The sequence below is a fragment of the Piliocolobus tephrosceles genome, chromosome 5, assembly GCF_002776525.5.
Source record: "Piliocolobus tephrosceles isolate RC106 chromosome 5, ASM277652v3, whole genome shotgun sequence".
NCBI lineage: Eukaryota > Metazoa > Chordata > Mammalia > Primates > Cercopithecidae > Piliocolobus > Piliocolobus tephrosceles.
Window position 1 is genome coordinate 134,758,545 of NC_045438.1, and position 24,983 is coordinate 134,783,527.

Genomic DNA, 24,983 nt, shown 5'->3' on the forward strand with positions numbered 1-24,983 from the left:
AGGAGGCTTCCCATCATGGTGGGAGGGAGACAGGGGAAAGAGAGGAGGAGGAGCCAGGCTCTTTTTAACAATCAAATCTTATAACTAATAGAGTGAGAACTCACTCATTACCATGAGGAGGGCATCCAGCCACTCATGAGGAATCCACCCCCGTGACTCAAACACATCCCACCAGGCCCCACCTTCAACACTGGGGATCACATTTCAACATGAGATTTGGAGGGGACAAACATCCGAACTATTTCAGGGTGATCCTAGAGCGAACACCTGAAGGCCGTGAGAGAGAGAGCCATGTGGAGACCTAGGAAAGGGCATGCCAGGCACAGCACACAGCAAGTGCAAAGACCCTGGGGTGGGCTCCTGCCTGGCAAGCCTGGGGAGCAACGAGGAGGCCAGTGTGGCTGAAGCAGAGAGAGCAATAGGGGGGAGCGATGGGCAGGTGGTACAGATCATGTGGGCCTTGCGGGCAGTTTGTAGGGATTTAGTCTTTTATGCAGAATGGGACAAGCCATTGCAGGGTTTGAAAGAGGATTGACGTGACCTGATCTATGTCCTAATGAGATCACTGGGCTTCTACCTGCTCACTCCTCTCTGGGAGCGAGGGCAGAGTGGGAGACCAGTTAGGAGGCTGGTACTATAATCCAGGTGGGAATGATGGGCCTGGGGCGGGTGGTGGTCGTGGAAGTGGTAAGAAGGGGTCGGATTCTTTGTAAACTTTGCAGTGTGGCCATGGTGTTTATGGAAGGATTTAAGGAGAGAGAAAGATGAAAGAAAGTCAAGGATGGCTTCAGCGTTCTTTGCTGGAACAAGGAGATGGATGAAATTGCCATGCACTAAGATGGAGTGGGCGGGAGGAGGAGCAGGCTGGGAAGGAAGGCAGGGCTTTGGTGGAGGCCATGTGGAGAGTGGGATGCCTCCTGGGACCCACGTGGCCTTGTGGAGTAGGCGCTGGAGTCAGGGAGAGGCTAGAGTGGCCATGTGACTGGGGAGCTGGCACATTACAGATGGGGCTGGCTGGGAGCACCAAGGAGTGTGTGTGGCTAGAGAAGAAGTCCCAGTGAGCCCTGGATGCTGGAGTGTTGGGGGCCGAGAGAAGGGGGCCAGCATGGAAGCTGAGAAGGGGCAGCCCGGAAGGCAGCAGGGCCCAGAGCGTGGTGTCCCGGCAGCGATAAAGAGAGCACTGGAGCAAGGAGTGACTGGCTCCATCACATGCTGTCCAGGGGCCAAGTGAGACTGGTTGGACCGGGCCATTGGACTTAGCTACCTGGGGGGCGACTGTGACCTCCACAAGAGCAGTCTCCTTGGAGAGGTGGGCGCAAAAGCCAGACTGGAGTTGGTCAGGAGACAGAGGAGAGAAACTGATGACAGTGAGCAGAGGCACCTCTTTCGAGGAGCTGCATTGTAAGCAGGAACAGAGAAAGGGGATGCTAGCTGGGGAGAGGCGGGTCAAGAGAGGGGATTTGTTTGTTTGCTTAAATGGGAGAAATGACCTCTTCTACCTTAAAGAGAAAGACATAGTGTGTTAGTTGTTCTCACACTGCTATAAAGAACTACCTTAAACTGGGTAATTTATGAAGATAAGAGGTTTAATTGACTCACAGTTCTGCAGGCTGTACAGGAAGTGTGACTGGGAGGCCTCAGGACACTTACAATCATGGTGGAAGGCGAAGAGGAAGCAAGCGCGGCTTACCATGCTGGAACAGGAGAGAGAGGGCGAGAGGGGAAGTGCCACACTTTTAAACCATCAGATCTCTTGAGAACTCACTATCATGAAAACAGCATGGGGGAAATCCGCCCTCATGATCCAATCACCTCCCACCAAATCCCTCCCCTGACATGTGGGGATTACAATTCAAGGTGAAATTTGGGATCGGGACACAGAGCCAAACCAAGTCACCTAGTAAGGGGGAAAGCTAAATGCTGCTTGAAGGGAGGCTGGCTGACTCATGGGGGAGAGGGATGTCTGCGTTGGGAGTTGTTAGCAGGGGCCGGGCAGCTCATCCACACTTGCCTGAGACTCAGTCCCCAGAGTCCCCCCACCCCCAGCCCCAGCCCCTCCTGAATGGAAGAGCTGACTGAGCCCCAGCTTCTCAGCCAAGGTGTGCTGGCCTCAGAACCAGGGAGGAGCTGAGAGCTGGTCCTTCTTGGGCACTGGGCTGTGCAGGCGCCAGGTGTGACTCTCCTTGCCTAGTCCCAGGTGCGAACTTTACTTCACAGATGAGGGGTCTGGAGCTCAGAGATGCTAAGTGACTTGCCAGGCCCAGCAAGGGGCTGAGTGGGGGTTTCCAGCTGGCCCCACCAGACCCTGGGGCTCGTACCCTGTTTCTCAGAGCGAGGTCTGTGGACATCTGAGGACACATTCTTGAGCCCAGATTCTCAGGGACTCAGGAGTGCCGTGAGGATTCTTAAAGTCTGCATTATATGTTGATGGCCATCCCGAAGTGAGCTCTCCCAGTCTCAGAGACATGGCTTCTCTGCTGCTGTGGGCATTTGCAGTTGGGCTTCACTGTCATAGCCAGGCTTTCAGCTTCTCTCCTCAGTGTTTTCTTGCTGGGGTCATATTCTTGAGGGTCTGTAAGCACTGTTTCCTTCAAAAGGAGCCTGTGGCTGGCTCAAGGTTGAAGAGCCCCAGGTGATGCTACCACAGAGCTCTTGGAGCTTGTAAAAGAACACTTGAGAGGGAGTCAGGAGTCGCCTCCCTCTGGGTAAGCTGCTCCAGCTCCTCAGCCTCGGTTTCCTTATCACTGAGATGGGGATCCCTTTTGGCCCAACCACTAAGCCCTCAAAACACCTGGGTGCATCATTCCCCGGGACTGGCAGGAGTTGGTGTTGGGCCAAGGCTGAGTTGTGGGGGACAGAGCTAGGGATGGAGGAGACTCAGCCAAGTGGGTTACAAATTCCCAGACTGGAAAGCAGGCGACTTGATGAGGATGGAAATTCGAGAGGAGGGGACCGGCAAAACCGCAGTGTAGGGCTGAAGAGCAAGCGTGTGACTCTGGGCCGGGGAGATCCTGGCTGGTGACGTCTGGGAGTTTGGGGGCTTGTGGGGTGGTGAGCCTGGATTCCGGAACAGGACTTGAGGGACCCTCAGAAGGAACTGAATGTCTCAGGAAGCACAGAGGGGCAGCTTTCTCCACCCCATCCGTATGTTGGGCTAGGCCGAGCTGACCTGGGTTTGTCTATGCGGTGGGCATCCCTTGCCCATCGCGTGTTGGTGGGGAAGGGGTGGGGAGAGTCAGCACTAGAGCCAGCACCAGCCAGGCTGCAGACAGGATGGAGGGGAGGCCTTTGGGGTGGAGCGTCATCCAGCGGGGGCGTGTCAGGGAAGAAAGGAGAGCTGAGGCTGAGAGAGGACTTTTGTGCACGAGACATGGTGTTGCATCTTCCTCAGTCTTCCCAGCGGCCCCTCAAAGTAAGTCTTACTATCTGGAATTCACACTTGGGAGACCGAGGCGCTAGGACACTCCTATACTTGGCCTAGAGTATATAGCTGGGCCATGGCCCCACCGAGAGTCAGGGCCATATGTGTTTGTTTGGTCCATTACACCAGACAGCCCTCTCTGGAGGGGTTCTGGGACCCCCTTATTTTACTCCCTACTCCCTGGAAGTTTGCTTAAGAGACAAAAATGGGTGCAGGTATATATTTGTGGCTCATGCTCACCCAGAGCCTTGGTATGCCTGGCACCTCACCTTCCCATAGTTCTGGGGGACAGGCTGTGTAAATGCAGGTTGATATCTGTGTAGCTGTGTGGTGTAGACATGGATCGATGCTTGACTGCACATGTGAATGAGTACATGTTTCACAGCTGTCACTGCCTCAGCCGTATCCCTCAGCACTCACCATCCCAGTGTGCACTAATGGGGCTCATGCCTCTGGGAGCAGCCCTCAGCCTAGGACCGGCGGAGCTGGAGCATTTATCCCCATGAATGGGACGACGCTGAGGTGTAGTTTACAGGGTCTCCTGGAGGTCCCCAGCAGGACGGAGCCCCACATGTTGGCATTAGTTGACTTTCCTCCCCCACCTCACCTCCCTGTCCCCTCCTCATGCTTCCTGGCATCACCCCCAATAAAACCCTTGCTCTCAAGTCCTCAGCATCTGCTTGTGAGACTTCTCAGCCTAAGCCAGTGGGTGAATCTGAATAGATTTGTGTTTGTGTTAGTGTCGTGTTAAATGTGTAGCTGTAGCTGTATTGGAAGCATTTATATGTGCACCTGTGTTAGAGCATGCATGTGTGTGTCGACATGTGTAAATGCATGAAGGTTCGTGTGTTTGCTACTGTATGCATGCGGATGTGAATATCTGTGTCTGTGTGGTGGATTTTGTCTACCCTGGCGTGAGGGAGCTGCTTCAGCAATGTGTGTGCACGCACATGTGTACCAGTGCTAGAACTGGAGGATTGTGGCTCGGCGGGTGAGTTGTGGAGAGGTGAGGGGGGAGATGAGGAGGACTCTGATTATTTCAACCTTGAAAACTCATTTCAATTACAATTTACAACCTGCAGACAAAGGCTGCAGTCGCCGTAGTAACCACGCTTCCTGGTTTTGATGGAGAAAATCCTCCCTGGATGGTTCCCCAGCTGACTGTCACCCATGGCGGAGCCAAACGCATCTCTGCCTCACTGTGCCCCGGGACACAATTAGGACATCTTCAAACTGTTGCTGCTGTCACTGCTGCCATGTGTCTGGAATTTGTCTCCTCCAACAGCTCTCAGAAATGCATGTCTTGCTTCCTCCCAGAACTGCGTTGCCCCTGCCTGGTCCGGGGTTCCTGCCTACCCATGAGAGGGGATTTTCCCACCCCTTTCCCTCCACTGCCACCTTCCTCCTCTAGACCTGCAGACCAGGGAGTCCTTAACCCCTGGTTAGGCCTGGCCAGACAATGGGGGCAGGGCCTGGGTCCCAGGACAGGGGAAAGGAGGCAGGTCAGCAGCTAAATGGGGGAGGGGCAGTTCAGGGTACTGAAGAGTCTTTTGGACAACCAAAGAGATCTGGGTTCAAGTCCCAGCTCCACCACTTCCCAGCTAGCTCCATCTACAGGTATGTGTCAAACACCTACTCGGTGCCAGGATTCCTGTGAGGCTCTGGGATGTCACCCACCCACCTGCAAACCTTGCTACCTCCCCTGTGAGGGGGCCAGTGAAGCCTGTCTCCCAGAGCTGTGGGAAGGCAAGGTGCCAGGCGCACGATGGCTCTGGGTGAGCATGAGCCACGGCTGCAGAGTCACCTGCTGAGGAGCCGGGTTGGGTGAGGCACAGGCACAACTGCAGCTGCTCATTTAGGCCAGAGCGTCCTGTCTTGTTTAGTGAGGGTTTGTGGTTCCTGCAGTATCCCCCACCCCTCCCCTACATGCTCCGACCCCTGCAGAGGAGTCACCTAGTTTCCTGTGGGGCACAAAGGAAGGGCCTGAGGCATCTGAGGCCAGAGTTGAGGAGTGTGTGGTGTGTGCATGTGTTTCTGTGTGTGTATGTGTGTGTATCTATGTGTTGTGTGTGTGTTTCAGTGTGTATCTGTGTGTGTTTATTTCAGTGTATGTCTGTGTGTCTATCTGTGTGTGTCTGTGTATATATGTGTATGTATGTATATCTGTGTGTGTGTGTGTCTGTGTGTGTGTGTGTGTGTGTGTGGTGGGCATCCTCACAGCCTGGTCACTTCACTGCACCCCAGTCTTCCCATATGTTACTGGGGCTAGACTTGAGATAAAGTCCAGGAGGCCACAGCAAGTTGAGAAGTTGCTAGAAGTCCACACTGCTGTGACGGCGCTGGGATGGATGCTCTGTAGGGGCAGCACCCCAGGCCTAGCACTCCGGAGCCCTTCCCCCAGAGCTGCCTGGGCGGAGGCAGGTTTCCCTGGCGAGGGGGCTCCTGCGGGATATCCACACTGGCATCCATACTGATGGCTTCGTGACCCTAGAGAGAGCCCTTGGCCCCGAGCCCGAGTGGCCCAGGAGTGGATGCTTCAGCGGGACCCTCTGAGGAGAGGCTGAGGCTAGCCTCGTGGGGGAGGTGTGTTTCTCCAGAGATCCAGCTGGCCTCCAATGGCTGGGCGCGTCCTTGGCCTTGGGAGAGAGCTGCCTTCTCTCTGCAGTGGCCGCAGCCTCCCACTGCATCCCTGGTTAATAATTTAGTCTCTCATCCATATGAGATGAGGGTGTGATGGGAGCTGTGGGGGAGTCAAGTAGTTTTTCTGCTGCTTCAGGCTGGAGAGAGCAGGGCCTAGGGGCCTGTGGGGAGCAAGTGTGGGTCCAGGGAGGGTCTTTCCAGGCGACTCGGTCCCAGCCTCCTCTGTGTCCTTTGGGGATGGGATCGTCCATTCTGTTTCTCCCTAGGCCCTCGTGACCTTGTGATCAGAGGCCTCGGGCAAGGCAGGATGGGGAAGCTGTCTTTCGCATTCATCCTGTCTGTCTGTGCCTTGGCCTGGAAAAAGTGTTGCTGGTTAGCAAAGCTGGCAGACACGACCCAAGTGAAGTGCAGCCTGGGATGGAGCAGGGGTGGGGTCTGGAAGGTGGGTGTGCCCATCCTGTCATCCCTGGCTGTGTGACCTGGGCTTCCCCACCAGCCTCAGTTTTCTTGTCTTTAAAATGGCTGTGGGGGCAGATGACCCCCGTGGTCCTGGTGTCCCTAGCATTGTGGTTCCATGGTTTCTACTGTCCACTCAGCCATATGTGAGTACCTACCCTGAGCAAGGCTGAAAATGGGATGTGGTTCTGGCTGGCAGGGTTAATGATCGACCAGGCCAGCTGTCCCCCATCACCACATCCTTGTGCGGGTGCAGCCACTGGCGTGGCCGGGATTAGACGGTGTGAAGGGATTAGAGGGTGCAGCAGACCTCAGGGAGAGGCAGAGAGATCCCCTGTACCTTGGGTCTGCCTCTAGGGTGTCCAAGGCAGGGGGCTGGACACAGTAACCTCTAGAGTCCCTGGGGAATCACTGCCTCCTGTGGACCCAGCTTAACCCTGGCCTATGGGGGCAGGACTTAGGTGCAGCCGCACACCCTGCTGCCCTCTGGGGAATTGCCTCTGTGCAGTGTGGCGTGTGCCCTCTAGCTGAGAGGCACGGGCTAGGAGTAGAGTGATAGGAGGAATAATTTCCTCGCCTGGCCTCGAGGAAGAAGGCCATGCTGTATGCAGGGGCTGTGGTCTTGGGAGGGGAAGCCAGGCTTCCCTAGCTCTGCCCATCCTCCCCCTTCCTCCTCCCAGCCATCGTCCTGCCCCCATGTCCTCACTTCGGATCCCCGGTCCCCTCCCCATGTTCCTGCCCACCCGCATCCCCGTGTGGCAGAGTGTGGTGCTCAGGCTTGGAGTTGGAGTACATGGGTTCACATCAGCTCTTCATGGTCCTGGAATGTTGATGAGCTTTTCTGTGCTCAGGGCTTCAGTTTCTTTTTGAGATGGAGTCTCAGTCTGTCACTCAGGCTGGAGTGCAATGGTGCAATCCCAGCTCACTGCAACCTCTGCCTCCCGGGTTCATGTGATCCTCGTGCCTCGGCCTCCTGAGTAGCAGGGATTACAGCTACCTCCCATCAGGCCTCTCCTGATGTTCCCAGCTAATTTTGGTATTTTGAGTAGAGATGGGGTTTCACTGTGTTGGCCGGGCTGATCTTGAACCTGTGACCTCAAGTGATCCACCCGCCTCACTCTCCCAAAGTGCTGGGAATAAAGGCGTGAGCCACCATGCACAGCTAGTTTCTTCATTCTACAATGGAGTTGATTATACCATAGCATTGTTGTGAGAAATCAATGAGTGAATATACATCAAGAGTTCTGTACAATGCCTGACACATAGCAGGTACTGGTGGAAGTTACTTACTTAATGTTACTGTTGTTATTCAATATGTTATCTAATATCATGATTACCCAGGGTCCAGGCCAGGAACCACCTCCCCCTCCACAAAGTTGTCCCACCTGCTCCAGCCCAGGGACCTCCATAGCCCTCTTGGAAGCACCTGTTCTGCCCACTTAGCACATAGGGTACCATGGACGAGCCACCTGCTGGCTGCCAAGTGTTTTCAGTGCCTTATCTCATGGAAGCCTCACGGCAGCTCTGTGAGGTGGGATCATGATCCCCTTTTTGCTGACGTGGACAACCAAGGAGGCCGCACAGGGCCCCAGAGCAGAGGTCAGTGGGCAGGGAGGGGAGGGGAGGAGGATGGGAGGTCAGACCCCAGGTCACGGTGCCTTGGGGAGCCATTGCAGTTAGCAGTGAGGAGTCTATGGGGATGGGATTCTCAGTTTGCAAAGTTCACTTATCCTTGCCACTGGGGGACAGGAGGGTTGTCCCTGAGGTAGAAGAGGGATGGATGGGGGTGATGGTGACTTCTCGTATCTAGGGTGACTGGAAACCATTGAGGGCAGTCTTTCAGCCTCTCTGGGCCTCAGTTTCCCTACCCATACCCTGGGGTGAGGGCAATGTCCTCTGGCTGGAGCAACCGCCCATGGGTGATTGGCTTTAGGGACACTCCCCTTCATTGATGGACACAGCTACTTCCTGGATGTTTCCCAGACTTCGAGAGGGGCAGCTACTCCCAAGATTATCCCAGGCCAGGATTGGGGGAAGGCATCAAGGGTCACAGTCACAGGGAGACCTCTGGGATGCTGCCTTCCAGGGTGACAGGTGACAAGGGAGTCTGCCCTGGATATCCTGGGACCTTGGGTGGCACAGGCATCAGTGGCACAGTGTCCAGGCCGGTGGACTCTCCCATTACACCCCTGGGCCTATCTCCAGGCACCTCCACAGGGCCATCTCCTGAGTGACAGAGCACTGGGCTGGGAGTCAGGAGGCCTGGCCGTGCACAGATGGGCTGTGCCACCTCTCCAGGTGCCAGAGGGTGGTCTGGCTCCCATGACACCACTGTAAGGACAGTGGGCCTCACGAGTGTCCCTGTTCCTGGTGTTTCATTGCAGACCGTGAGCGAATTGGGCAGGATTCAGCTTATGAGCAGGAGGGGAAGGTGCAGTTTGTGATTGACGCCGTGTACGCCATGGGCCACGCGCTGCACGCCATGCACCGTGACCTGTGTCCTGGCCGCGTGGGGCTCTGCCCACGCATGGACCCCGTAGATGGCACCCAGCTGCTTAAGTACATCCGAAACGTCAACTTCTCAGGTGGGGGCGTGGTGCGAACCATGCCTGACCCTGGGTATCCTGGGCCATGCCCGAGGGGAGGGGCCCTTAGGCTCTGTGGGGTGGGAATGGGAGGCCTCTCCTGATGTTTCCAAGAGGTGAAATCTCCCAGGATGTTCCATGAAGGGGTGAGTCAGAGAAGTCTCTGCCCCAGGCTCATCATCCGCCCTGCCTCTGGGTAAAGGCTCTGCAAAGATACCCACCTACCCTTACAGGCATCGCAGGGAACCCTGTGACCTTCAATGAGAATGGAGATGCACCTGGGCGCTATGACATCTACCAATACCAGCTGCGCAATGACTCTGCCGAGTACAAGGTCATCGGCTCCTGGACTGACCACCTGCACCTTAGAGTAAGTGGGAGGGCAGGGAGTGGGTGGAGAGTCACTCTCGCAGTTCCAGCCCCTGGGAGGGGGGCCCAAGGGGAGGCTGCCACTGATTAGCCCTGACCTCCAGGACTGCTGCTGCCAGGCTGGGGCGTCCTTCCCAGGGCCCCCTCCCAGACCTCAGCGGTTCTGAGGCCCCCACCCTGAAATGGAAGACAGGGCAGTCGGAGTTCTGCTGCTATTCCGGTCCCTGCGCCCTCCCTTAGCCTGGGGCCGTCTTGCCTGGGACCCACTGAGGAGGGGATGGGGGAACTCTGGATCGAAGAATCCACACCAGAGTCAAATGGCTCAAAGACTTTTTGGGTGGGTGGGGAGTGATGGGGGGCATGGGGAAATAAGGTGAGGAGGAGGAGGGCTGCATTTGGACAGAAGAGGAAGTCTTAGGGCAAACGACCCAGGTCAAACGGTGGGATTTGTGGCACTGGCTGGTGGGTAGTGAGCCAGTTGCCAGTTCCCCAGCCCCATCAAAGCACGATAGAAGGCAGCCATTTTTCTAGGTCCTCTTAGCTACACTTCCCTAGCTCATGGACTGTCCCAGGGATGTGGTGACTTTCCCTTTCGGGCCCTCAGTATCCCAGCAGTGAAACAGAGTAGTGTTTTCGGAGAGAAAGGACCTTTGGTTTGTTCCCCAACAAAGTGCTTGTGGACTTGGTCTGTACCTTGCAAGGGGAAGGGATGAGCCATAACCGGAGTGGGCCCACTGTGACCCCGTGGATAGACTGGAGAGACTCAGAGACAGGTCCTCATCTGGCCTCCGCCCTCCTTGTCCTGGGATCCTGTGGGTGTTGCATTGAGGCCCCGCTGTCTCCTCTTGTCATAATCTCTTCCATCGAGGAACCCCTCGTGCTCTGCTCTTCAAAGCACTCTTGGCCTGCATCTCATTTAGCCCAACCATCTTCTAAGTCAGAGGAAATCTCTCAGGAAACCCAACCCTGGGGAGGCAGAAGGACTCTCCTAAGGCCACACCGTGTGGCAGTTCCTAAATGAGGCTCCTTGGATTGCTGAGTGGAGAGAGATGGGCACAATGGGGTATGAGGAGCTCTTGGCAAAGTGGGACAACACCAAATCGATGTGCCTGTCTTGTTTTGGTGCAGTGGGCAGAGCACAGGGCCCGGGGACTGGAACTCACTAGCGGCAGCAGCTAGCATTTACCGAGTACCTGCTGTGTCCCAGCTGCTGCTCTAAACACATCCCCTTGCTGTGAGGATGACAGCTCTGTGAGGCAGGCAGTTATCCCTGTTTTCCAGATGTCCTAACTGAAGGTGGCAGGCAGGGACTGGGCATGTGTGGGTGGCAGTGGGCCCTTCCCCTGAAAGTCCCCTCCGCAGGAATACGAGGCTCCTCCACCGGCCGGACCATCTTCATGGCCCATTCTGATGCAGCTCACAATGCCCTCTTAGATCTCCTCACCCGTAAGGTCCGGACAGAGCTGAGGTGGTGGGGGGAGGGAGATGGGGTTGGACTTTAACCATCAACCTTCCCCACTTTCTCCGTGAGTGGCTCAGTTTGGGCTGTGCTGTGAGGGCCACAGAGCAGGCAAGGTAGCTGTAACCACCTACCTGGCCACTGTCCTCCTTCAGGGTCTGAGAGTGTGGCGGCCTCGCGTCACTGGTACCCTGGGCCTTTTTGCCTGCACGGTTATTCTTTCATAGATTCCACAGAGACCTGCTGGGCCTCTACTATGTGTCAGCCTATGCTGAGGGCTGGAGACACAGCAGGGAAATTAACACAATGCCCCCCTGCCCTCATGGAGCTGACATTCTAGTGAAATATTAAAAAGTGTATCCATTATGACTTCTAAATGGAGGTCACTCCAAGTAACAAAGGACAAAGTAGCTTCATATCTGCTTTCATTGGATCAGATGAGAAAACAAAGGCTCAGAGAGGAGAAGCCATTTGCTCAAGGACACATAGCCAGATAGCAACAGAACTGTGATCCCAGGACTTCACCTCAGTCACTGCTCTTTCCGTTGGAACCACAGAGTTTTCCGGAACACTCATCATCGCCCTGTGTCCTGTGGGGAAGGGTCTTTCCCCTGCAGTTATGCAGCTGCAGTGCACAGGGACCGTCCCACCTCGACATTCCTGCAGGACAGGTTGCACTTGTCCTTGCTCTGTGCCCTTTGGCTTCTGAGGTAATCCACATCCTGTCATGCCCAGAACCACAGGACAACCTTCTCCCTTGAGATTTTCTTCCTACCTTGCAACGAGGCATCCCTGCCCACCCCACCTTATCCTTTTCCTTTATTCTTTTTTTTTACTTTTTAAAATTTTATTTATTTTGAGACAGAATCTTGCTCTGTCGCCAGGCTGGAGTGCAGTGGCGTGATCTCGGCTCACTGAGACCTCCACCTCCCAGGTTCAAGCAATTCTCCTGCCTCAGCCTCCCAAGTAGCTGGGATTACAGGTGCATGCCATCACACTCCGCTAATTTTTGTATTTTCAGAAGAGACGGGGTATCACTGTGTTGGCCAGGCTGGTCTTGATCTCTTGACCTCGTGATCCGCCCGCCTTGCCCTCCCAAAGTGCTGGGATTACAGGCCTGAGCTACCGTGCCTGGCCCCTTTTCCTTTATTCTAAAGCCCTCCCCACACCTCTACCAGCTGGTTACACTTTATCAGGATAGCACCCAGTGCAAATGCACCAATCTAGTCAGGCTTGCTGTGCTCTGAGAGTGAGCTCTTCCTAAGAGATCCTTTATTTAGAACAGTTGCTTTGGATACAGCTCCCAGGTGTAGTCACGTCCCTTTGCCCAATGCCTGAGACTCTTTTGGGACTCTCACTTTCCAGAATATTGTAGCATATTCAGTAGCGTGTGACAACACTCATGTGGCTCTGTTGCTCACAGCCATTGTGTCTTCAGGGACATGTAACTGTGCGTAGCACTGATTTAGAGCAAGATGTAAAGAAATGCTAACCCCTGAGCACACATTAAGTATCCTCTGATTAAACTTTTCTTCGTTGCTCCCTACTAAATCCAGCTCCATGTGCTGTTTGGCAGAGGTGCCTTGGGCTGGGCCGTAGGGCAGCACATCTTCCACTCCATTGTGCACAGGAATCATCTGGGGGGTCTTGCTGCAACTCAGATTCTGAGTTAGTAGGTATGGGATGGGGCTGCAATTTGCCTTTCCAACAAGCTGCTGGGTGAGGCTGCCGCTGCCGCCCTGGGACCACTGTGAGTAGCAAGGCCTTAGGGGCTAAGAGTCAGGACCCCTGGGTTCTCTCTGCTCTGCCACTGTTGTTTCCTGTGACCCCAGGTTGTCACTACTGCTTTCTGGGCTCAGTTTCTTCGTATGAATCTTGAGAGTTTCGGGTTCAATCAGGATTCCCTGTAGGTCAATTATGTTTGAGTTATGCCAGAGACCTTGTTTAACTCCAGCTGTTAGATTCAGTATGTCCCCGTGGGGTCCGGGCAGCTGAACTTTTAGCCAACTAGCTGGGTGATTTGAGTGTGGGGCTACAAGGTGCCACCACCCACTAGGATGGTCCCAGGCGCAGGGTGGCATGTTCTGAGGCCTGCTCTACGGTACTGTCATTGCCAGATAGAGCGGATGCACTGGCCGGGGAGCGGGCAGCAGCTGCCCCGCTCCATCTGCAGCCTGCCCTGCCAACCAGGTGAGCGGAAGAAGACAGTGAAGGGCATGCCTTGCTGCTGGCACTGCGAGCCTTGCACAGGGTACCAGTACCAGGTGGACCGCTACACCTGTAAGACGTGTCCCTACGACATGCGGCCCACGGAGAACCGCACGGGCTGCCGGCCCATCCCCATCATCAAGCTTGAGTGGGACTCGCCCTGGGCAGTGCTGCCCCTCTTCCTGGCCGTGGTGGGCATCGCTGCCACGTTGTTTGTGGTGATCACCTTTGTACGCTACAATGACACGCCCATCGTCAAGGCCTCGGGCCGTGAACTGAGCTACGTGCTGCTGGCGGGCATCTTCCTGTGCTACGCCACCACCTTCCTCATGATCGCCGAGCCCGACCTCGGCACCTGCTCGCTGCGCCGAATCTTCCTGGGACTAGGGATGAGCATCAGCTACGCGGCCCTGCTCACCAAGACCAACCGCATCTACCGCATCTTCGAGCAGGGCAAGCGCTCAGTCAGTGCCCCACGCTTCATCAGCCCCGCCTCGCAGCTGGCCATCACCTTCAGTCTCATCTCGCTGCAGCTGCTGGGCATCTGTGTGTGGTTTGTGGTGGACCCCTCCCACTCGGTGGTGGACTTCCAGGACCAGCGGACGCTGGACCCCCGCTTCGCCAGGGGTGTGCTCAAGTGCGACATCTCAGACCTGTCGCTCATCTGCCTTCTGGGCTACAGCATGCTGCTCATGGTCACATGCACCGTGTATGCTATCAAGACACGCGGCGTGCCCGAGACCTTCAACGAGGCCAAGCCCATTGGCTTCACCATGTACACCACCTGCATCGTCTGGCTGGCTTTCATCCCCATCTTCTTTGGCACCTCGCAGTCAGCCGACAAGGTGAGTGGTGGGGGCCGGGGGTGGACAGTGGGTGGGTGAGGGCAGTGAGCAGGGGACAACCTCCTGAGGCTGGCTGGCCTCTCCCCTGCTCCAGAAATGCCTTCTTTCATGCCTCATTCTGACTTCTCTCCCAGTTGCAAGTTTTCTCTCTGGGTTCTGGGTTTTCTCTCGTCTTTCTCTGTTCTTGTCCCTCTCCCTCTTCTCTCTCCCCCTTTCTCTCTGTCTCGTATCTCCTTTTTTCTCTTCTCCTTCAGCCCCACTTCACTCCCTCTTTCCATCCTCCCCCTGTTCTCCTTCTCCCCTCCTCCTCTGTCTCCCTGTCTCTCCATCCCTGCTGCCCCTACCCCATCTCCTTCCCTTCGTTCCTCCCCCAATTCTCTCACCCCTTCCCCTCGTCTCTCTATTAACCTGGGATGCCATCACCCCTTCCCCTCCTCTCTCTATCAGCCTGGGATGCCGTACCCTCCTTCACTCTTCATTCTTTTCTAGATTCCTTTCTCTTACCTCTCTCGCTACTCAACCCTGTCTTCCTTTTGGTTCACTCCTCTCTTCTCCCTCCTCCATCTATCCTTCGCAGGATCCCCATGGGACCCTTCCCCTCTCCCCAGCCTCAAGCTGCCCTGGGAGCCCAAAGACTAAGGGCTGGCAGAGGGCCTTTCCTTCCCTTGGCTGGAGTTGCAGAGTGGCTACCTCTGCCTCCTGTTGGCCTGTTCTGAGGACCTGGGCACACCCCAAGAGACCTGTATGCTTGGCTCACATCCCAGTCCTGGTGCTGGCTGAGTGACTCGGGGGTTTTATCTTGAAGGACTGGGAGTCACTGAAGCCAGGGGCATCAAGGTGAACCAAGGAACCCAGGTCTTGGCCTGAGCTCCATGTATAAGTGTGGGATCTGGGCAAGTCAGTTAGCCACCCTAGCCTCAGTTTCTTCATCAGTAAATTGGGGCCATGTCCCTTTCCCTGCAGTCCTTCCAGGTATTGTCACAATCACATGACACAATGGGTGCACAAACAGTTAATACAGTGTAAGGAGTGTGGAGCTGAGGAAGCCAGAGGAGTGGGGAACGAGATCAGAGAGGTGACAGGCCAGATGGTGGCAATAACATTGGCTTTTACCACGAGTGAGAAGAGAGGCTGCTGCAGGCTTCTGAGCAGGTGAGGGTGCTATCTGATGTAGGTTGAAAAGGACCCCCTGGCTGCCAAGAGCAGCTGTGAGAAGGTCCCTGTCATGCTCTGCAGGAGAGGGTGTCCCCAGCAGATGCAGTGGGGAGTGGGGGAGTCTGGGCTTGTCTGGAGACTGGCTGGCCAGGTTTCCAATGGATGGCACATGGGGTGGGAGACCAGGAGAGAGTCAAGGAGAACACCATGCTTTGAGGCCTGAGCAATCAGGAAGGAAGGAGTTTCCCATGCTAAGGAAGGGAAGACAATGAGAGGAGCCTGTGAGGGGCAGGAAAAGGGGTCCTTTGGACGTGCTAAGTTTGGGATGTTCTTTAGACATCCAAATGCAGCTGCCAAGTCAGTGGTTGAATATAGGAGTCTGGAGTTCAGGGGCAAGTTCTGGGCTGGAGACATATCTGCGGAGTCGTCAGCTTGAGCCTGACATCTAAAGCTGTGAGCCCATGGCTGGGCATGGTGGCTCATGCCTGTAATCCCAGCACTTTGGGAGGCTGAGGCGGGTGGATCACTTGAGGTCAGGAGTTCGAGATCAGCCTGACCAACATGGTGAAACCCTGTCTCTAGTAAAAATACAAAAAAGTAGCCAGGCGGGGTGGCTTATGCTTGTAGTTCAGGCTATTCAGGAGGCTGAGGCAGGAGAAATGCTTGAACTTGGGAGACAGAGGTTGCAGTAAGCTGAGATTGCGACACTGCACTCCAGCCTGGGTGACAGAGTGAGACTCCATCTAAGAAAAGGAAAGGAGAGGAGAGGGGAGGAGAGGGGAGGGGAGGAGAGGGGAGGGGAGGAGAGGGGAGGGGAGGAGAGGGGAGCTGTGAGCACCAGTCTGAACTCCCAGGGATGCCTAGTTTTCAGTGAGGCAGCTGCCAAAGCTGCCATGGGATGGGGTGCTTGTCATGTGGAGACACTTCACCTAATGGCTGTTAGGCCCCATGGCAGCTGGTGAGGTCTCATCATCTCCTGCTTACAGATGAGGACACAGGGGCACAGAGAGGGGGAGTGACTTGCCTTGGTGGCACAGCTGGACTTGACCCCACTTTGTCTAACTTAGGAGCACCCCCCTTATCCTGAGCACACCCTTCCCCCCCTGCAGCTCTGGGATACCTCACGCCCTGGGACTTCCTTGGTAGGTGCCCACCTCTTTTCCAACAGCTCCTCAAGGGTCATCTTCCAATAGGGGTCCTGTGGGGGGCCCTAAGAGGTAGACCTTGGGGCTGGCAGTGAGTGTCCTAAGATCTGAGATCTGACACCGGGCCTGCTTCAGCAGGAGGATCCCACCTTGCATGTCTGAGCCAAGCAGCTGCCATGCAGCCACGGCGCCCGACCCGTGCTGTGAGCTGGGTCTCTGGCCTCCACCAGGCCTGCTGTGGGAGGCCCTCCCTGCTGAGTGCAGGTGCAGGCAGAGGCCTTCACACCGCTCAGTGCTCATGGGCCCCATGGAGCCAGTGGGGAGGCCATCCCATACTCCAGGAAGCTGGCAGCTTGAGAAATTACCCTCAACAATACCAGGAGGCCCCTTCCCACACCTCCTCAGGGAGTAAAAGTACCTGGCTGGGAGGCCCACACATGATGGTTAAGCCCCTCCCTCCACCTTGCCATAATTCCCCCTGGCTGCCTTCCAGCAGCCCACTCCCCAGAGGGGTCCCTTGTCATCCCAGGATATCAGGGCCTCTGGTCTCCAGATGTTGCAGCCCAGCCCCCCAACTCAGCCTCCCTACCCTCTGCAATCTCTCCAGGTGACCTACCAGCCTCTGATTCCTGCCTTTTTAGGAGGCTTCCCCAGCCAGCCATGATGATGAAGGGAGTCCCTGAGATGATCAGTTCATAGGCCCAGAGAGGGACAGGGACTTGTCCCAGGTCATATGACAGGCTGGCCTCACACCAGTGTGCTCTCTCCCTGGTGTCCCAGGACATCGGACATGTACCTCTCCCACTCTGGGCCTCTGAATGGGAGGGGGTAGAGGAGATGTGCTCTGAAGTTCCTGCAGTTCAGGCTACCAGGCTTCTTAGAGACTCAGGCAACCTGGGGCTGTGTCTGGACCATGTCATGCCGAGTTGCAAGATGTCCCAGTGCAAGCTGCAGGTCTGGCTGCTAAGTGTGTGTGTTTGCATGTAGATCAAGCGGGGTGTGGCTGTTGTCAGGAGTTGTGGTGTGCCTGCAGAGGTGTGTGTGTCTAGACGTGTGTGTGCCTTTTTGTGCATGTACATGCTCAGTGGTGCATGTGTGGCGTGTGTGTGCACGGGTGTGTGCCCATGTGCATGCAGATTGAGTGGGGATGGGTTGATGGGTGTGCTGAGGGGTATGTAGCTGCTGGTGTGTGTATGGATGTGTAGGTTGAGTATATGTGCCCAGGAGTGTGCACACAGTGTGCAGATGTGTGAGTGCAAATGGTAGTGAGTGTGTGCAGGTAGATGTGTGTAAGTACATTTGTGTCTATGTATATGTGCCCATGTGTGAAGGTGTATGTGTGTGTTTGAGCCCAGCTGAGTCAGATGTAAGTGTGCAGCTGTGAGGTCAGGTGTGTGTGTCAGTGCAGGTACGCATGTGTATGTTGATGTGTGTGTGTGAGCAGGCATGCATGTATGCACACACGCACTTGCACACTCCCCGAGGGTTCAGGTGCTGGCACAGAGTGAAGCTGTCTGTGCCGCTCTGGTGAGCAGGCGGCTGGATTTCCCAGCCTTAGCCCGGATTTCCAGGGCTTAACACCGCAGCCATTTGGCATTACACTGAGCGGGCTTTCTCCACTACGTGGGGTTACTGCTCAGTCATGCTTGGGCGGGATGTGGCTGCAGAGGTAATCAGGGTGTGGGGAAGTTTATCTGTCTGGTTTGTACAGATTCGGAGGATCTCGGTTCCTATCAGGGTCAGCCTGCAGAAGCACAAGGCAGGCAGAGCTCCTTGGTGCCCCCACCGGGGCCCCTCAAACCCTGTACCCCCAGGCCTAGCACGAAAGCAGGAAATTCATCATCCACATCTACGGCTGCTCCTTCCTGTGCCCTTTCCTCACCCCAGGTGTCCTCTGCCCTCCCGCATCCAACTCAGCTCCGACAAGCTCCTTCAGTGTGGGGAGCACATGACTAGTGAAGTTGAATGCAGGATTCCTCACGGAGGACAGAGTGCAGCGAGGGCCCATCCACACAGGGGAGCAGGGATGGTGGGAGTTCAGGCACCAGCGGGCTAAGAGGCGGGTGGGTGGGAGAGGAGGGGAGATCGTAGCCCGAAGGCCGCCTCTCACTCTGCTTCCCTTTAAGACCTTCTTGGTGCCTGGGTTCAGCCCCTCAGGAGTGCCTGCTGGGGTCTAGACCACTGTTTCTCTGATAAGGGTTAACCTGCTACCACCTCCTGGTGGCCATGTGTGCCTTCACAGAGTAGGGCTCCAGGAACAATGTCTGAGCCAGAGGCAGGTTCCCATGGTAGGGCTCAAATTCCACTCCCTGGGGCAAGGATCGGAACTGCCGGTGTACAGGGCCCCCGCTTCTGCTGTGTACAGGGCCTACCTCCCAGCTGGGGATGGCTAGAGGAGCCCCCAGGGCCCGTGCTGGGAGGGAGGGTTTTGATCTGTTTATATCCCTTGAATTTTGTTTGCAGAAAGGCTCCTAGGCTGAAAAACAAAATAGAACAGAACACCAATGACTGTGCCCATGTGTTCAGAGTTGACTATGTAATTTTCAGTGCCCAGCACAAAATGGAAACGCAGAGCGCACTGTTCAGAAATTATCCACAATTCAATATGGTGGCAGCAGGACCTTAAACCGAGAGCTAGGCACAGGCCCCTGGGTGAGTGCACAGGTTGTGCTCTCAGCGCTGGCCCTGCCTGTGTTCATGGAGGGGCGTCTGGTGCCCAAAGGGGAGGAAACTTGTTAACATCCCACAGTGGGCTAGGGCAGAGTAGAATCTGGAACCCAGGACACTGACCCTCAACATAGAACTGTGTCCCCTGCAAGTGTTCCTCTGCCCAGACAAGGGCCTCTATACCTGGTCCCGCCAACTCCATGTGGGCCCAATTGCACTCCACCCATCAACAGGGAGCAGGCAAAGGGTCTAAGATGAGTGTCTCACCTGGAACACAACCCCTATTCCCAAGAACCCCCAGTGTGAGAGGAGAGCCAGCCCTGCCCTCAGGAACTCTGATGTAATGAGGGAGAGGGAGACACACCTTGTCCCCAGGGAACTCCCAGTCCCATGGTGAAGACCCAGATGACAAGCCTCTTCTCCATTAGCCCGAGACTCTACGATATTCCCCAGGCGTCTGTTTGCTCTGGAACCTGTTCCTGCCCTCTCACTCTGGCCACCAGCCCCATCTCGGGCGGGAGAGGTGTCCAGCATGCCCCCGCTGGCTGGTCATGACCTTTCCGTCCAGGAGAGCTCCATGCCCAGGGGTGAGAGTTAAGTGGTGTCTGAGGATGGAGGCCTGTCTCTGTCTGGAGGGGCGCGTGCTCACTGGGGGACAGGCTTTCATTTCCCCTGGGCCTGTGACATTTTCCTGAACCAGTGGCCGCTCTCGGCCTCCTTCCCCTCAGAGCTCTGCCTGACCTGGGCCACGCCAGCCTGGAGGCTGCACTTTGAGGAGTGTCAGCGCCTTGGCTTGGGCACATCATGGCTGTCCGGTCATGCCTCCGTGTCCCCCATGTCTCTTCTCCTCAGTTTCACCTCAGTGCCTGCAGTCACACTAAAAGCAAGTTTCACATGGCTTCACAGTCTGTGCTTGGGGTACCCTCATGGTTTAGGTAAGGTAGCTGCTTTCATCCCATTACACTGAGGGAAAAACTGAGGCCCACAGAAGGGCAGGATTCTCCTTTTAGGCCCTACAGCTTCTCCAGTCCCTCTCCCAAAGGTAGGAAACCCAGGACAGGGTACTGGAAATGAAGGTCATCTCATCCAGTGTCATGAGGCATTTATGGAGGGGCGTGCAAGGGACAGGGAGGAATATAAGAAGAGGAAGACCTGGTCCCTACACGGGGGGTACTGCCAGATGAGGCCAGGGCCCCTCTGCCTTGAGGAAACAAGTCCAGACCTGTGTCCACGCTGCCGGTCTGGGTAGAAGAAATGAAGGGTATCATGGGGGCCCATAGAGCTGGGGGTCAGGAGAGGCTTCCTGGAGGAGGTGGCACATCAGCCACGTACCAGGGCAGGACCCAGGCCCAGAAAGCAGATTTGGGGAAGAGCATTTCCTGCTTCCTTCGTGCCCAGACCCAGGAGGCCTAGCCTGGGTCTCCTTTGGTCCCACCTTGGCTGAGGAGGTTCAGAGGGGCGGCTGAGGCCTGGAGGACCTGGAGGAAGGGAGAGGCAGGGAGGGGAATCCCAGACAGGGACAGTGGGAATTGCCGAGCCCTGCCTGGAAGGCCCTACTATTGTAAAATGGATTATCCGACACCCAGATTAATGGGCTTTCATTTTGCTAAACATCTGTCACCGTTAGTGCTGGTGAGCGAGCATGAAATGAGCTCTGACTGCTGCCACCACCATATTGCGATGGGTGCCGGGGATCCTGTGCTCTGCACTGGGGACCGTTGGGGGGCAGTCATTGAATGCGGGCCTGGTCTGAGGGGCTGTGACGTGGCCACTGGGTGTTGTTCCAAAGCACCAAGGGGTGCTCCTCTCGTCCTCAGCCCTGAGAAGGGCCGGCTGTGGTCTCCTGAGAGCCTCTCCTCAGGCACGCCTTCTCCACATAGCAAATAACAGTAGTAACCTGAATTGGCACTTACCATGTGCCAGATGTTTTCCACACTTTTAAAACATTTATTAAGTCACTTAATTCTCACAACATCCGTAGGAGGTAAGTACTATCATTATCATGCCCATGTTATACATGAGGAAACTGAGGCACAAGGACGTGACGTGTCCGATATCACACAGCTGGAAGTAATGAGCCAAGATTTGAATGCAGAAACCCTGGTCTGCAGTCCCAGCTCCAAGCCACGACTTCCTTCTGCCTGAAGGCAGCGGGATGCAGGGTGGGGTCCCCAGGTGCGTCTCTGGGTGGGAACTGGCGGAGGTCAGGGCTCACACGGGGTGGAGCCTGCTCTGATGCCGCCCTGCCCTCCGCCAGCTGTACATCCAGACGACGACGCTGACCGTCTCGGTGAGTCTGAGCGCCTCGGTATCCCTGGGAATGCTCTACATGCCCAAGGTCTACATCATCCTCTTCCACCCGGAGCAGAACGTGCCCAAGCGCAAGCGCAGCCTCAAAGCCGTGGTCACGGCGGCCACCATGTCCAACAAGTTCACGCAGAAGGGCAACTTCCGGCCCAACGGCGAGGCCAAGTCTGAGCTCTGCGAGAACCTCGAGGCCCCAGGTGAGTGCCTGGTCCCGTTCCGCCCCCTCAGGCCCCAGGCCCCGCTCCTTTTGCAGCAGGTCGGCTGAGCTCCTGCCCCACCCCGCCGCTCCCTACCCCGATGCCCCATCCTGGGGAGGCGGTGGAGGACGCTGGGGGAACCCTGAGGCTACAGGTGGGAGCCAGCCTCTCAGGGAGAGCCCTGAGGCACTGCATTAGAGCCCGTTCTGTCCTGCCCCTCCTGGTGGCCTGGAGAGAACCTGAAGGTTTCCCCAGCCTGTGCCCTAGCAGCACCCTTCCAGGGATCTGTGCCCCACCCCAAGGCAGGCCACCAGGGGGCGCCTGGGCCCTGAGGGTGAGCGGGACCCCAGGATTTCCCTGTGCTGGGGCACGGGTCTCCACCTGTGCCCTTTCAGCTCCTCTGGGAGAAGGGGTCGTCCCAGGGGCCCTGCACACTGGCCTTTGGTAACCTGATGGGGTGGGAGTGGCCCTGGGCAGCTGTAACACCCAGCTTGGCTTTGTTCGGCCACCCCCTAGCAGGCACCTGAGCAATGGGGACCCAGGACATGAACTGGCCAGGACCGGTGAGTGAGGGCAGGGTGAGGCAGAGGGACCTACAGAACTGCCTAGTGGTGCTCAGGTAGCCGCCTGTCTGGGGCACTGTCTGAGGAGACCCAGCAGGAGAGGGTCATGCTTTGTGGTGGGGGAGGGCACCAGGCAGGGACCTCGGCGGCTGAGGGGCAGGCCTGCAGTCTGGAGCTGGCCAGAACAGGTCCCTTCAGGCTGCTTACAGAGCAGTGCCACCATCTTTGCCAACTTCCCTCTTCCTCAGAGATCTAGCCTGTGCTCCTCTGTGGTGGAGCGTATACCAGCTTCTGACACCCTCTCCTCTCTGATCAACACCTCTTATGCCTGTGTGTTCCCTTTCCCTGCCCTGTGACCTCTGGTTCTTTCCAGTTCTCCTCCTCCCCCTAGAACACCAGCTTCTCCCCACCTACGACTCTGGGGTTCCCTTCAGGTGTCATGCTGGCCCCCATACAGAGCAGGGAAGGAACAGAGAGGCCCATGCGACTCCTACCTTTGGCCTTCCATGTCTACCTGGATGTCCAGAAACCCCAGCTGAAGCCCTGACCAGGCCTTTCTGCCTGACTGGGGACCCCGTCCCTGCTTCAGTTTTCCTCCTTCCCGTGGAGACCTCCCTTCTCAGGTCCCAGGTCCTGTTCCCTCCAGGCCCCCTCTCTGCTGCATGCAGGAGCAGGTCTGTCAGATGCACTTTTCCCCAATGCTCCTGAGAGTTAGTGGATATTAGCCTCTCCCGGAGGTGACACCCGGACCTCAAAGGGTGACACCATGGGTGCTGTGACAGGGCAGAGGGCCCCATAAAGGGTGGGGCCCTCACAGAGAGCTCTGATGGCTCAGTACTGGTCCTCTGCCTCTGCTCCAGCCAGTCACCTGGGAACATGGGACAATTACCCACTCCTGCCAGAGAAGGAGGGGTGTGGAGGCCTGGGGAGGGAGACCCCGTATCCCCAGGCCCCTGCTTCCTGCCCAGAGGAGCCTGGGGGCCTCCAGGCTGTGGAGCAGCCCCCACGGGGCTCACTTCCAGCTGCTCTGGGGTTAGGAGGGACCGAGGAGTCTGCGGTCACCAGACCCCCTGCAGGCCTTGGCATCCTCCCCCCTGAAAATCTTAGGGGCTTTCATGGTAGGGAAGTTAGGGAGCCCCTCTCCCTACCTCCTATGTGAAGGCCAGTGGCCAGCACCCTGTGCCCCCACTGTCTCTCAGCTCAGTGACAACAGAGGCCATGGAGGCATCGGGCAGGAGCCAGGTGATTAATTCTGGGGGCAGCCGGACGGTGGGGGTGTGAGCAGGAGGAGTGGAAAGGTGTCACTCCTGTGGAACAGGGACATTTTTCACTCTGTCACTGGCAGGCTACGTATCTTTAAACAAACAACAGAATAAATAATTCAGGGGCCTGATTGCAGGCAGATTGGGTGCGGAGACAAGGGGGGACAAATGGGGGCTGTCAACTGGCGCCTAGCACTGCCTGGCTAATTGTTATCTGCGCCTCCGGCAACTGAAAACCAGCAGCCAGGGCCTGTCGTCAGCACCGGGTGGGCTCAGGGCCTCGGCCCATACCCCTCGGCCTTCCCCTCATACTGAGAGCGTGTGGGGAGTGTTGCTGTCCCTATCCGGTCCCCACTGCTGGAGTAATTCCAGCCCTGTCCTTCTGCCCAGCATGCTGCAGGATTTAAAGAGTGTTTCTGTTCACCTCTTGGCTGACTCCACGTGGTGTTTATTATCACCCCATTCTTACAAATGAGAGAATCTCGGCTCTGAGAAGGTCAGTTTGTTAGAAGGGCCACATGGCAGGTGTTGAGATTCCCCCATAGCATTGCAGGCAGGACTGGACCCCAAGTTTCCTGACTTCTGGCCAGAGCCTTTCCCTTGGAGCTTCACTGTTAGCTCGTGGGGGCCCTGGGCAGACTCACGGCTCCCATTTTCCAGCTTCTAGAACCTGTGAGCTGGGTTTTCTAGGGCAGACAGGTGGGGCATTAGAGGAGAGCAGAGGCCCTGCGGTCCTTCCTCTCCACACTTTCTCTAGTCTGCAGCTGCCCCTGCTGCCCCTCAGCTGCCCTCAGGCTTGCATCCCCTGCAGTCAATGGAGATTTTGTTGTGGCTGCTGAGAGTTTTTTTCACCTCTGAGCCAGGAGCTGCTGGGTTTTACAAGCTTGGAAGCTGAGTTTTATCAGTTCCCCCAGGGGGTGACGGAGCCCTGGGAAGTTGATTCTCACCAGCCTGGCCTGCTGTGATTCACATAGCCACTGCTGCTCTTTTTCTGACCATGGAGGATAGAATGGGGTGAAGATGTTGGGGGCAGTTGGAAGCCCCTCAGAAGTAGTTTAGGCAAAAAGACCACTTGCTCAAGTTACAGGCAGGGAAACTGAGACCCAGCAAAGAAGGGGAAGAGCTGCCTGAGGCTCAGAGAGTGTGAGGCCGCCCTGCAACTAGAATCTCAGTTCCTGCCCTCAGGGTACTGATCTGTGCCGATCTCCCTCTCACACCTCCTGCCATCCCAGGCCACCTCCTGGATGCTGCCCGCCCCCCCAAACGGACCTTGACCTGTCCTGTGGTCCCTCTGCCCTCTTGGTCATCCAGAACCCTGGAAGGTCGTGGGTCCTTTCAGAGGTGAAGGTGGGAATTCTTCATGAGCTGTAAGGTGTCATGCTGTGTTCTTATTCTTTTTTTGGATGTTGTGGCACCATTTTCTTCCATTGGCAGCTAGCCAGGTAGCACCTAAACCTTGAAACTTGCCCACCACCATCCGGCTAAGTGATTCTTCATCATCTGCTTGAATTTTTCTGTTGACAGGGAGCTCATAGGCCACTGACTCCACTCAACTCTGGCCAGGAGAAAGTTGTTCCTTTAATTGAGCTGGACTCTGACCTTCATGCCTCCCTACTGGTCCCATGGTGGACCCCTCTGCTCACCCCGTCCCCAACCAGTTTGCTTCTTCCACATGTGATAGACTGATAGTTGGACACCAAACTC

General features: G+C 56.3%; 1 protein-coding gene across 6 annotated transcripts in view; it reads left to right on the forward strand.

Annotated features, from left to right (window-relative positions):
• The window catches only part of GRM4 (glutamate metabotropic receptor 4), a 122,833-nt gene that overhangs the window by 95,482 nt on the left and 2,368 nt on the right, over positions 1-24,983 (forward strand). For all 6 annotated transcript variants that reach the window (XM_023212547.2, XM_023212543.2, XM_023212544.2 and 3 more), the window contains 4 exons: positions 8,902-9,102; positions 9,336-9,472; positions 13,048-13,983; positions 21,208-21,454. In XM_023212547.2, coding sequence (XP_023068315.1) covers positions 8,902-9,102; positions 9,336-9,472; positions 13,048-13,983; positions 21,208-21,454 — 1,521 coding nt within the window. The remainder of the gene's footprint in view (positions 1-8,901; positions 9,103-9,335; positions 9,473-13,047; positions 13,984-21,207; positions 21,455-24,983) is intronic.